Genomic DNA, 14,797 nt, shown 5'->3' with positions numbered 1-14,797 from the left:
TATAGCTTTGTTCTTAAGATCATCGCCATGGGTGCGGTAGACAAAGAAAGGTAGAGAAAATGATCTGTGATGAAGTGGCAACAAAGTATCAGACAGATGTTTATACACAGGCATCTGGAGCTGGATCCCAGTCCTGAATTAAGGTGACTTGGGTAAGCTTTTATATTGCTTCACCAAGTCATACTAGGGGCTTCTCTGGGAGGGGGATTTGATCTTGGGCTAGGCAGTTCTTGCTAGGCAAGAGAAGAACCGAAGAGAGACAGCTGAGGGCTCTCAGTAAGATTCCCAGTAGTTGGAGAAATTAGTACTTCAGATATGAAAGATGGATATAAATAACACACTGTGGTATCCACCACAAAACCCAACTAGGGTTTTGAGTAGTGGAGATATTACTGTACAACTCAATCTAATTTGTTAGGAATTTGCCCTTTGTTTCTTCTTGGTCTAGCTTAAATCTTCAAGACCTAGAAAAAGATTTATATCCACCTCGTATTTGAAATATAACTATACTTTGTGTTGGCAGGTATACGCTAGGCTGCTTATTTTTGTCTTTTAATAATTGTTCCTATAGATTCTGAAGTTTATTAATATCAATTTTAACATATCTAGAGTTTTTTTTTGGGGGGGGTGACAATAGTTACCTAGACAGCCACCTTGACAACAAAGACTGTCACATTATTTATTAAAAGCATGAGAAACCAAATTTTTTATCATAGTCTACTTGACAATATGTTTAAGTGATGTTCTTAGTAAATATTCATTTATGATAGTTTTCATTGTTAAATTGTTGTGATCATTATTTAAACATTTTAAGCTTCATAAATTAGAATGAGAATAACTGTTACCTATATAATAACGGCCCCCAAATTTTAACATTGTATGTTATTTCAAAACGTGTTCTGTATGATTGACTTTTTTATTGGAATTACATAATATATTGTTTTATATATTTCAAGTGTATTTATAAATAAAAGTGTGCACATTATGTGTAGATTCCTTATATACTTTTATTTTAATGTAAGTATAATAATATGTTTGTATGAAATGCTATTTTGTCCATTTAAATATTTATTTTGTTTTTGCATTCATTCAAAACAGCATAATAAAAATTTTTGCAGGAAAGCTCATTCTATATTTTAAATAGATAATATAATTATTCAACATTTCCAGTGATATTTATTTCATCTAGACCCATTTAAAATCTCTCATTTTCTATTAGCTGGTAGTAATCCTTTAGCATTTCTTGTTCTTTAGGTCATCTGGCAATAGAATCTGTTGGTTTTTGTTTATCTCAAAATATCTTTATAGAATTATTATATTTTTCTAGATATATCTTTACAGATAACTCAAGAAGAAAAAAATCTGAATAGACATTTAAAATGTAAAGAAATTGAGTTAGTAATTGATCCTAGGTTCAGATATTTTCATTGATGAACTCATATGTTTAAAGAGGAATTAATATCTCACAATACTGCATAAACATTTCCAAATCATATGAGTAGAAAATACTTCCCAATTCATTCTATGAGGCCATCACCCTGATATCTAAGCCAGACAAACATATTACAAGAAAGAAAACAACAGAGTGATGTACCTTATGAATACAGACATAAAAATACTGACATAATATTAGCAAACTTAGTCCAGCAACATATAAAGAGGATTATACATCATAATTAAGTGGTATTTATCTTAGGAATTCAACATTGATTTATCACAATAAAATCAAAGTATTACACTTCATTAATAAAACAAAGGATTAAACTATATGATCATCTCCATATAGAAAAAGATTTCGACAAAAATCTTTTGACAAAATTTTTGACAAAAATTCAACACAAAATAATTCAGTCATTTTAGGAAACAGTTCAACTATTCATCAAGATATGAAACTTAGAGTTACCATATGATCCAGCATTTCCACTCTGAGCCATATACCCAAGAGAATTTAAAACACATGTCCACAACAAGCTTGTATGTGAATGTTCATAGTAACATTCGTCACAATAGCTCCAAAGTGGAAAAAATCCAAATGATAAATGAATAAACAAAGTACATTATATTCATACAATGGAATATTATTTGTCATAAAAGGGGTTAAGTACTGATGCATACTATGAAATAAATGAATCTTGAAAACATTATGTTGTGTGAAAGAAACCAGACACCAAGGGACACATATTGTATGATTCTATTTGTATGAAATAATCAGAATAGGCAAATCCACAATGACAGAATGGAGATTAATAGTTGCCATCAGCTGTGGGGATGAAACACTAGGGAATGACTACTAAAGGGCATAGGGTTTTTTTGTGGGGTGATGAAAACATTTTGAAATTATATACTGTAATGGTTTCATTGCTTCTGTGAATATTATGTCCTTAGCATCTCAGCTATCTCTGTAAACTGGAGACCAGAACCATTTCTATGGTTAGAGAGACCCACTCACTGAAGTGAGGGAAAGTTTGGGGTTTGAACCCTACTTAAGTGAGGGGCGGTTTTCAAAAGAAGTAGTGCCAACTCCACATAGATATATTTTCAAGTGTGTATGTAGTTACATTTGCATGGGTTATAAGTGAAGACCTTACAACAGTCTTCTGGAACCTTCAACAGGCTTGTCGAAACACAAAATAGGCTAAAGATCCAAAAACAGAAAAAGGAAGCAGTATAATGTATCGATTCGTAGCACAGATTTTGGAATCAAACATTTGGGTTCAGTTTTCATTTTTGTTACTTTCTAGATGCATGGCCTTGGGAAAGTTGCTAAAATTTTCTATAGCTCAAGTTTTCCATTAGTGTAATGGGAATAAACATAGTATCTATGTCATAGGGCTGCTGTTTTGAAGATTAAAGAAGTTAATGTGTTTGAACATACTCTGCACATACCTCTTAATACTTATATTTAATAATACGTTAAATAAAAGCAGTCCTTTCTGTAGCAATGGGATAATAGCTGCTGGTAGGAAGATCTCACAGGAAAAAAAAAAGGATTAAGCATATATCTTTAGGACACTTTAAATTACAAGTAAAAGGCACCTCGATTTTACTAAAATGTTAAAAGAAATTTTGTCTCACTTTAAAACAAAATAAAAATGTTAGTCTGAATTCCTTGCCACTAAGAAGCTGGTCTGATTTTTTGTCTCCAAGGAATATTTCTTTCAGTATTTCGGAGTTGACATTCTGCAACACATTTTGATCCTAAGGATGACTCTTCCTATGGTCCTGGGACTTCTATCTGCAGCAACTCAGGAATAGATGTTTCATCATTCCCAAATAGCAGAAAAAGAGGAATGAACTTGTTAATGTTTCTTAGTCCATGTCCTAAAATCAGCTCTGAGTTTACCAGGTGCACATGCACACACGCACACAACAGTGTCCAGGAATTATATTATATTTATTATATTTGAATGCCATATATATTTATTATATTTGAATGCCATATATGTTTGAATGCCATATATATCTTCAAAAACGCAGAGTTTAGGGGCACTGACCTCTGTACAGTGGAAACTCCCCATATGACTTTTGACTCTCCTCAGACTTAACTACAGTGGGTGCTTCACATCCTCACATCAGGGGATTCAACCAACCCCAGATTTAGTCATTTTTTGGAACCACGGTTGAGAACCCATCATTGGGAATCTGCAGTTGGGAATGTGAAAATACTGTTTTCTATCCTCTGTTGGTTGAATCTGTGGATGTGAAACTCATGGAGAGACAGGAAAGGCTATATTTATTGAAAAAATCTGTGTATAAGTGGACACATGCCATTCAAAACCATGTTGTTCAAGGGTCAACTGTATGTATATATGTATATATATGAAATTTAAAATTTTCAGGTTCAGTTTCAGGGTTTGTGTGATGTAACTGGAATGACAAAAAAGTCAAAAAGGTTTAACTCATGCTTTGTAGTTTGATCTTTATATTTTAAGCCTAATCATGCTTTTTCTTAAGTATGGTCTAAGATGTTTGCACAAGTGTGTAGTAAAGAAATATAATTCTTCCATTCAAAATAATTTTAGTCTAGTGAGTATGAGAAATATGTACACATTTGACTGAAAATGAAGGAAATATATTTAAGATAAAAGACAACTTCCAGAACAAATGTTATAGACTTAGTGGCATGAGGGAATTCTCAGTCTGGTTTAATAGGTCGAAGGTATATGAAGGTGGTGGTGTGAGCTAAATTCTATTTTAATTGATCACTGAAAATGTTCCAGGTATCATATTAAGTACCTGAGAGTCACTACTTAATTTATTCCTCAAAATATCCTATGTTGGAATTGTTATCATTCCTAATTTTCCAGCTGAGGAAACTGGTGATGGCCAGAGGGGAGAGAGCTTAGGGGTCTGGGAGAAAGGGGTTGAAGGGTTAAAGAAGTTCAAATTAGTAACTGATAGATGGTCATGGGGATGAGGAGCACGGCATAGGGAATGCAGTTAGCATTAATGTAATGGCTAGGTGTAGATCCAAGAGAGAGAAAGGACAATCAGGGGGATCTTTTCATAAAGTATAAAATGTCTAATCAATGTACTGTATACTTAAACTAATGCTAAAATATATTTTTTTAAAAAAAACCTTTCTTTTACACCATCAACTTTCCTCCTCCCCCTCCCCCACTACCCTCTGGTAACCAGTAGATTATTGTCTATGTCCATGAGTCTCTGTTTGTCCTGTTCGCTTATTGATTTTAGGTTTATATCTCACATATAAGTGATATCATGTGGTCTTCAACTTTTTCTCTTGCTTATTTCATTTAGCATGATTATCTCAAGGTCTGTCCATGTTGTTGCAAATGGCAGTATTTCATTTCTTCTTATGGCTGAGCAATGTTCCATTGCATATATGTACTACAGCTTCTTTAGCCAATCATCTATCAAAAGGTATTTCAGTTGTTTGTGTGTCTTGGCTACCAGGAATGATGGTGCAATGAACATCAGGGTGCATATGTCTTTATGGATAAATGTTTTCTAAATTTTTGGGTAATACCAGAAGAGGGATTGCTGCATATGGTAGATCAATTCTTAGTTTTTTGAGGAATCTCCATACTGTTTTCCATAGTGGCTGTACCAATTTGCAGTCCCACCAGCAGTGTATGAGAGTTCCATTTTCTCTGCATATTTTCCAATATTTGTTATTACTTGTCCTGTTGATTATAGCTATTCTAACAGCTATGAGGTGGTATCTCATTGTGGTTTTGATTTGCATTTCTCTAATAGCTAGCGAAGTTGAGCATCTTTTCATACATTTTTTGGCCATTTGTATATCTTCTTGGGAGAAGTGTTTGTTCAGGTCCTCTGCCCATTTTTAAAATTAGATTGTTTGTTTTTTTATTGTTATTGAGTTGTATGAGTTCTTTGTGTATTTTAGATATTGGGCCCTTATCAGAGATGTTCAGTATCTCTTACTATATCCCTGCCCCTTCCCTTCCTACTCTTGTTTAGTACTCCATTTCAATTATTCTCAAAGTATAAACAGCTTTTAAAAATTATTATTATTATTATTATTATTATTATTATTATTATTATCCATTTCACTGAGTAGTAAGGAAGGCATGGAATTAAGTCCCCAAGGTAATGAGCATGTCACAGAACCAGTGTGTGGCAGGGTGGGGGAACTGCATTTAGAAATATACTAATCAAAGAGCTACATCATGAGGAATTAGACACAGGGAAGTGTAACAAAAAGCCAGGGACTGAGCAGAGGTAAAACAAATTCTCACAGATAGTAGAAATATAGTATGTTTGAAACTAAATACATAACTATCTCACTAAAAACATTTCTATATGGTTTGTGGAGCATTATTTTTTTAGAAGCCACTGATAGATAGATATACTTTGGTCATATCAAATGTGTTTCTCTCCTCTTTTAAGAACAATTTCTTAATTGCCAGGTCTTGTTTGTACATTTTGGCTGTAAAATTAATTTGTCTTGTAAAATTTTGTTGTGTGTTTGTTAAGAGAATATAGAATACCTGCAGTGAAATATATTGAGAGTGAAACATATCGATTTATTAAACACTACCAAATTGCTGAATAAGAAGAGTGAATACATGCTCACATATCATGTATAAGTTAACAATTGATATGGACTCCCAAGACTATGTTTCTATTAGGTGCACAAAGATATTTCAAGAAGAAAAAAACAACATGATGATGATCAAAGAAATTTGATAAAACCTTATATTTGCAGATTCACATGTAAGGTAGAGCAGTATGGTAAAATACAGAGATTGAAGGAACTGAAACTGGTAGTGTAAGGTTTACATCAGATCATGTACCACCTATATTCTATGTCAAAGGATTTGATATTTAAATTTTAATAACTAGCTCTGCAACACTGCAAGTTTTCTCATGTGTAAACTGGGGGCAAATTATATTTTTATGTGAAAAAAGATAATATGAACAAAAGTTTAACACTGTATCTCACACACAGCATGGACTTCAATTGTAAGAGATTATTATTATTTTATTGTTTCAGAAATCACTGCTATTTTTGGACCTGATTGAACATTATTGCTTTTGTATTATTCTCGAATTTAATAAGAAATTTATTTCTGCTATATTTTTAGTTAAAACTATAGTTATATACCCTAATATCCTCCAAGTACAATGATGCGCTTTGAAGACTATTGGTTATTGAATTTTATATGACCTATATGTTATATATAATAAGAGCAAGAGAGAGGTATCTACAAATTTAGATACAGGGATAAAAATAATATATTTGAAAACAGTATGATCTTAAATGTGGAATTAATAATAAAGAAACAAATTATTCAAAATCATATAATAGCGATTGTTTCTAAAGATCTTATTCTGTATTGGGCATAGTTTTGAATACTTTACATATATTATTTGATTTTATCATTACAGCAATCCTACAGTATAGGTGCTATTTTTAATTCTTCAACAGTTGAGGAAAATGAGATATGCAGACAAAAAGTACTTTGCCTAATGTCACACAGTAGTAAGACATGGAACCTGGATTCCATATCAGTTAGTGTGATTCCACAGTTTGATTTTCACAACTATACTACAAAGTAATAAACGTATAATATTTAATGAGTAATTTTAAGATATTTTACTCACATGGGACTCCTCACGATTCAGCATTAAGTGAAAAAAATGCAAGTTATAAAATTGTATACAGTAAACAAAATATCAAAAATGTAACTTTCACATATAAATTGACCAGACCTTGGGACAAGAAAAGATTTCATAAACAGGTCACATAAAAGAAGACATCTTGGATTTTATAAAAATTAAAATATTTTATTTTATAGAGAAACGATTAAAAATGAAAAAGGAAACCAAAGGTGGGGAGAAAATATGTATAATACATAGTTCTGCCAAAGGTCATATAACCAGACCATATAAAGACATTCTATAAGTCAATTATTAAGAGATGAAAAAAATACAAAAGAGTGAACAAATAATAGGTACTCATATAAAGATCTGTAATACCCATTAAATATAAGAAAACATGTCTAAAAATTTTAATCATAAAGAAAATGCAAATTAACTTTTCAATGAAATGTCTTTTCATGCCTCACTAGATTGGCGTGCGCACACACACACACACACACAAGATTGACAACATGTAGTGGTGACAATACAAATAGGAAACAACTGAAAATCTCATGTTGATGGGAGTGAAAAATGTGTTAAATATACATTCTGCTACACCTATCTTATGACTTAAAAATTCTACTTTTAGTTATTTAGTGAACAGAAATGGAAGCATTTGTGCACCAAAAAAGCCAACGTTAAAGTTCATGGCATCTTTATTCACAGTACTGCTGAAAGGGAAATGACCTAAATGCACTTCAACTATACAATGGATAAACACATTGGGGTATACTCATACACAGTCGACATTCATTAAACTGTACACAAAAGATCTATGCAAATAATCCAAAGATCTATATGTAAATTAGTCCTTAAAAAGGTAAACAAAGGATATACTAAATACTATTTGAATATCTTTTGTCTACCATATTCAGAAAGAAAAGATTTAAAATTTAAAATAGAAATAATAATTGAGTAAAAAAAACTACAAATAAAAAATTATGTAATAATTATTATAATCAAACTATACAATTGTTGAATACAAATAAAATAAAGTGGAAATCCTAAGAAAATAACTGTAGATAATTTCTAAAGAGTACTGAATAATTTATTAAGATACAATATGAATAAAAAAATAAAATGAAATAGTTGTTGAATAATATTTACATCAATGAAGCATAGGTTAAAATTTTCTGAAATATTATTTATAGGACTTTTAGAAGAAGATACTGGAAAATAGGGTGAATTAACTATATTAAAATATTATACATGGGAACTTACTAATTGCAGAAATAATTGTAAATATTCACACTGAAAGTTGATTCAAAATAGTTACAAGACTATAATATAAAATTACATCTCACCATCTGCATTAACACTTCACTTGATCAAAGACAAAGAGAAAATAAAAGAAGATATATGCAAGCAAATTCAGAAACCAACTTGCCCAATGTAAATTTCATAAAGGCAGAAAAATGTCAGTTGAGAGTGAAGTACTATTTTCATTCTGAAGAAAAGTAATTATCTTTTAGAATTAATTCTCAGCTAAATAATCATTTATGAGAGAAGAAAATAAATTTTCATAAATAAAAATACAAAGAAAATTTTACTTCCCACATATCGAGACTTCACTTTAATCATTAACTTCATGTAAAATATAGTATATATATATAGTATTTCTATGTTGTATATCTGTGAGGAAAACGATGGCTAATTAAATGATTCTAGAACAATAAGCTTCTCATTCAGAGAGTGAAAGATACACAGACACACATACAGACATAAACCTGCAGAGAATTAGATTCGTATTTCATTGAACAGTCTACTCCTATATTAATAGAGAAATGTAACCTGGGTAATGCCCATACCTTAGTTTGGGTTCCTCTGAAAGCATAATCTCCTAAAAGAATTTAGGAGCATGTAGTTTATTTGGAGATTGATCCCAGGAAGCACAGCAATGAAGTGGGGTCACTAAGAAAGCGGGGAGAAAAGAACTCTAATAAAATTGATGTGTTGTTTACCATTGTGGGCAACAATTTTGTACTAGAGTCTCTGAAGAACCAGACTGAACACACACCGGACCTCAGAATTGTCTCTCTGAGAAAACCTAAATATGAAATATTGGGCTAATGGTTAAATAAACCTGTTACATATAAGTAATGCAATGCAATGATAAACATATCAGGAAAATATTATCAATATGAATATATCAAAACAAGATTATTGTATGAGAAGTGATGTTGCTAAAAGTTATATTCACTATAATTTTTTTCACACAAATTTCTCAAGAAGAAAAAAGCTAAGCTGTATGTTTACAAATACATCTCTCATTAAAAAAGAAAATGAAGCATGAATGACCATCATTCACATCAAGTTCAAGATAGTGATTGTATGCAGAAAAGAAGGATCATGGGTACAGAAATGGTTCTGATTTTTCAAGTAAATTTTATTTATTTTTTAAGTTGGCTGGAAGGTGCACCAGTTTTCATATGCTATTCTATGTTTTTTCTGAGCTTAAAATATTTTGCAGTGATATAATAAAAATGCCAGAGGTATAAAAAAGTTGTTTATGATTAAATGTAGTAGATGCTGGCTTTCTTATTACGTGAAGTGAATAAAATGTTATAGGTGGAACAGAGAAGCAATGCAAGTAATTATTGGATAAATTCCTGAAACATGATTTTGGATTTCAATACATTTTACCTATGTGAGAAGGGTAGAAGGTGGTGCATTCATGATAATATGTATAGGAAGCATGAACAAAACCACACTGGTGGGATATTATACTTATATTGATATTTTATAATTATAATGACAACAAGTACGATTTACTGACTTCTTATTGTGTTTATTTTTGTTTTTATATGTATTCATTACATGTAAAAAAAGTAATTTAAAACAACTATGTGAGATAGAAGATATTATAATCCCCATTATAAAATTGCTTAAGTAGGTTAAGTAAGTAGTCTAACCTTAGGTATGTTAAGTAGCATGCCCAAAGGCATAACTAGAAATTGATAGAGACTGGTATAGAACACAAACACTGACTCCACTATGCTTGTTCTTAACCTCATTACTATAATGGCTTTGGTACAGGCATTATAGAAAATAGTATAGAGCTTTTTTAAAATAAATAAATAAATAAAATAGAACTACCACAAGATCCAGCAATCCTACTTCTTGGTATATATCCAAAGGAAATAAAGTCTGTAGTTCAAAGAAATATGTATACTCCTATTTTCATTGCATCATTATTCAAAGTAGCCCAGATATGGAAACAACCTGTGTCCTCAGCAGATGAACAGACAAAGAAAATGTGGTGTATATATAAACAATGGGATAGTATTTAGTCATAAAAAGAAGAAAATCTTTCCTGGAGGACATTATTCTAAGTGAAATAAGCCAGACACAGAAAGATAAATACTGTAAGTTCTTACTTTTATATGAAATCTAAAAAGTCAAAATCATAGAACCAGAGAGCCGAACTAGTTAGGGGAAATGCGGAGATATTGGCAAAGGTTACAAACTTTCAATTATAAGATAAATAAGTTCTGGGGATCTAATGTAGAGCATGGTGATTATAGTTAATAACACTACATTGTATCTTGAAACTTGCTAAAGAGAATAGATTTTAAGTGTTCACAACACAAAAAGCAAACGGTAACTATATGAGGTAATGAATGTTTTCATTAACTTGATTGTGGTAATTTCATAATATATGTGTGTGTGTGTGTGTGTGTGTGTGTGTGTGTGTGTGTGTAACCATCATGTGTACCCCTTTGAAAAATCATATTGTATAAGCTACACGTAGACAAATTTTGTCAATTATACTTCCATAACTCTGGAAAACTTCCAGTTAATTTGAAATTCTATATCTTCTAAATAACCTTACAATAAATGAAGTTATTTAGGCAAAGGAAAACAGAAAATATCACCAGTAAAATTATATCAAGGAAATATTTAAGTTTATTATGCAGACATGCGTAAAATCGTTACATATGGAGTTTTCAAGATACAAGGAGGAATGAATAACAATCAAAATAGTAAATACGTGGGAATATTTAAATGAATATTGACTATCTAAAACAATACCCTATGTGTACAAGTTTTAAAATTTATAAGAAGTAAATTAAACCAACAATAATATATAAGTCAGAAGGTAGATGAATGGATGGACTAAAATTTTCTATGATACTTTATGAACAGAAGGCTAATTTATATTAAAATTTGATAAGTTGCATGGGCATTTGTAGGGTAATGGCTAAAATAATTGTAAAATTATGTATAAATTCAAAGAAAATGTGACAGTAATAATACAAATAATTTAAAAAAATCTTTTTGTTGTGAATGATCAATGATAGTAAGTAAATTTAATACAATTTAATAGAAAAATAATAATTATGTTAAATATGCTTGAAATTAGGAGTGTATTTAAAATACTAAAATTGTCAATTGCTTTAAACATAAATTCTTTAATATTTGTAAACAAAGACAAATTTAATTATAAAGATTAAAAGGCTGAAAGAAAAAGAATAGATATTTATAAGTTGAGTTTACTGAATAATTTTAAACTCTGTAAATTTCACAAGGTCAGGGAAAGTGGCGGAGTCACCATTTTATCCCCACATCCTATTGTTATGAGAATAAGCATTAAGAAAATGATTATAATTATATTGGAAGAATAAAGAAGCTCCATGAAAAATCAATTAATCTAGCAACAATAGATGCATTCAAACTTGTGATATAAAAATATCAGCCAGATATTGAAAAGAATAAGAAAACGATATAACGTGCTAAATAAAATAATAAAGGACAAGGAAAATGCATAATGGATATTGAAAAATGATCTGAAAAGCAGGTAAAAATTAAATGCTCTTATATACTTACTGAAGAGGGCCAACATAAATACATATTTTGACATAACTTTATGAGAAGATTTATCTCTGGCTTAAGTTTCATAAAATTACACATTAAAATCATATATATCAGGTGTCATTTTTTTCCCTTTCCTTGTTTCTGTAATAATATTTTCTTTACATGGTCATAGATCTGCTTAGTTCTGACTCCATATATGACAGGGTTGAGCATTGGTGGTACTACAACATAAAGATTGGCCAGAAGTATGTGGATATAGTGGGGGACATTTCGACCAAAACGATGTGTCATAAAGGAAAAGAGGGCTGGTGTATAGAAAGCAAGAATTACAAAAACATGTGAACCACATGTGCTGAGGGACTTGATTCGGGCTTCACGGGAAGGAAGACGGAAAACAGCATGGAGTATCTGAACATAAGAAAGCGCAATGGCTATGATGTCAAAAAATAGATTACAAATTGCACATAAGCCATAAATAATATTGATCTTGATGCTGGCACAAGATAGGCGAGCGAGACCCATGTGCTCACAGTAGGTATGGGGAATGACGTGATTCCCACAGAAGGGCAATCGCAAAATGAGAAATACAAATGGAATCACAAAAATAAATGCCCTCACTAACACACCAAGACCAATCACAGCAACAATCTTGTTGGTGAGGATGGTGCTATATCGGAGTGGGTTGCAGATGGCCACATAACGGTCGTAAGCCATTGCTAAGAGGACTGCTGATTCCATAAGTGTGAAACTGTGAATGAAAAACATCTGAGTGAGGCAAGCTTCAAAGATGATCTCCCTGAGACTGAACCAGAAGATTCCAAGCATCTTAGGAATGGTAGCTGTGGAGAGACCCAAGTCAGTGGTAGCCAACATGGCCAGGAAGTAGAACATAGGCTGGTGCAGGCTGCTCTCAGCCTGGATCACAAACAGAATAGTGAAGTTCCCTATGAGTGCAATCATGTACACAACACAAAAGGGAAAGCCAATCCAGATGTGGAGTGTTTCCAGTCCTGGGATCCCCAGCAACAAGAAGGAGGAGGTGAAATTCAGTGTCATTGTGAAGGAACATCCTATTTGATAAGGCATAAGTCTTCACAAATGTATGCTTATCCAATGTACAAGTTGCCAGATAATTTTCTGTAGCTTTGGAGACATAACAATAATAATATAAGAACACTTAATAAGCTAACTTCTCTCATTATTGCCATTATCATCAACAGAATCTCCCCTTTAATTTTGACCAATTTAATATTTTGTTAACTTCTAAATATAGCGATGGCAATTAATTCCATTAGATTAGATGACAGCAGAACTATCAAGAAACACCTGGATTAATCAAAATTTAAAAATTACTTTAAAGGGTTAAAATGGGTATATCTGTTACTATTAAGCCATATCGTTAATAAATAGTGAAAATAGCAAAATCAACAACCAATTAGTGAGGTGTTGCTTACTATTTGCAAGGCTTTTTGTCAAACTGAAAAAGTCATTTCCAATATTAAAAACAAAACTTGTCAAGCAGAATTTAAATTTCCATATTTTATATTTAAGTCACCTGAGAACCAGAGTTTAAAAGGTTTAAAATGTTTTTAATAAAGTTAAACTAGGGAGGAAAGCAGTGAATGGAAATGGAAGGAAAATGAAAATAAAGGAAAAGATAATATGTGCTTAACCTGTTACATATATACAGATACTATACACAAACACATATGCACACATATACACATAATACTCCACACACATACAATTACACAATCTTTTTAAAAACTCACATCTTTCTGAATTAAATATGTTGATATTTCTCATTTATAGCTGAGACAATTGTGACTGTAGGAATGTAAGACTCATGTCAAAATATTAATAAAAAACTAAAGAGAGAAAAAAAGGATTATTGCAAAATTAGGTGCATATTTCAATCATTTACAAAATTCCCTGAACCATTATGTCTTCATGTTGCTTGCTTATAACATTTGATAAGGGAATATTTTCATTCATTCATATGTGTGACTATTTTGTAGTAAAAAGTCTCTCTTCAGATCGTTTGCAATTCCACAGTAGCAATACCAGTTATGACTTCATTTTCAGCAAGAAAGTCAGGGTATTATCTAGATATTGATATAAAAGGGGGACAAGAAGAGGAGTGTCTGTGATAAACAGGATATGGAAGGGGCAGTTGAGTATGGATGGTAAATGTGAGGAGAAACAAAGCTAGGAACAGGAGGCATTGTCAGCAGGAAACTGTGGAAGTTACTATGGGAATAGCTATTGTTTCCATAAGGTTATGTCATTGCAATAGAATCATGACTACTTTTAAAAAGTAATGATGATTCCCTTCATACACTGTTGGTGGGATTGTAAATTGGTACAGCCTCTACAGAAAACAGTCTGGAGGTTTCTCAAAAAGTTAAAAATGGATATATTTTTTGACCTACCTGGGTATTTATAGAAAGAAAACCAAAACAATAATTCATAAAGATCTATGTACCCCTATGTTCATAACAGCACAATTTACAATAGCCAAGATATAGAAGCAACCTAAATGCCCATCAACAGATGATTAAAGAAGTTGTGGTTCATATATACAATGGAATATTACTCAGCCATTAAAAAAATGAAATCCTACCATTCTCAACAAAATGGATGGACCTAGAGTTTATTATGCTGAGTAAAATAAGTCAGACAGAGAAAGATAAATACCATATGATTTCACTTATATGTGGAATCTAAGGAACAAAACAACTAATCAAAAACAGACTCACAAATATAGAGGACAATCTGGAGATGGCCAGAGGGGAAGAGGGGCTGGGGGATTGGGAGAATGAGGTGAAGGGTTAAAGAAGTACAAATTAGT

At 31.7% G+C, this 14,797-nt stretch overlaps 1 protein-coding gene across 1 annotated transcript; it reads right to left on the bottom strand.

Moving 5' to 3' along the window:
- Window positions 1-12,063: 12,063 nt before the first annotated feature.
- On the bottom strand, window positions 12,064-13,002 carry LOC120590153 (olfactory receptor 52E2). The gene has a single exon (XM_039847787.1). The coding sequence runs from the start codon at window positions 13,000-13,002 to the stop codon at window positions 12,064-12,066; it is 939 nt and encodes a 312-aa protein (XP_039703721.1).
- Window positions 13,003-14,797: the final 1,795 nt, after the last annotated feature.

The sequence above is a fragment of the Pteropus medius genome, unplaced genomic scaffold, assembly GCF_902729225.1.
Source record: "Pteropus medius unplaced genomic scaffold, Ma_sr-lr_union100, whole genome shotgun sequence".
Lineage (NCBI taxonomy): Eukaryota > Metazoa > Chordata > Mammalia > Chiroptera > Pteropodidae > Pteropus > Pteropus medius.
This window is presented reverse-complemented; position numbering and strand designations above follow the sequence as displayed.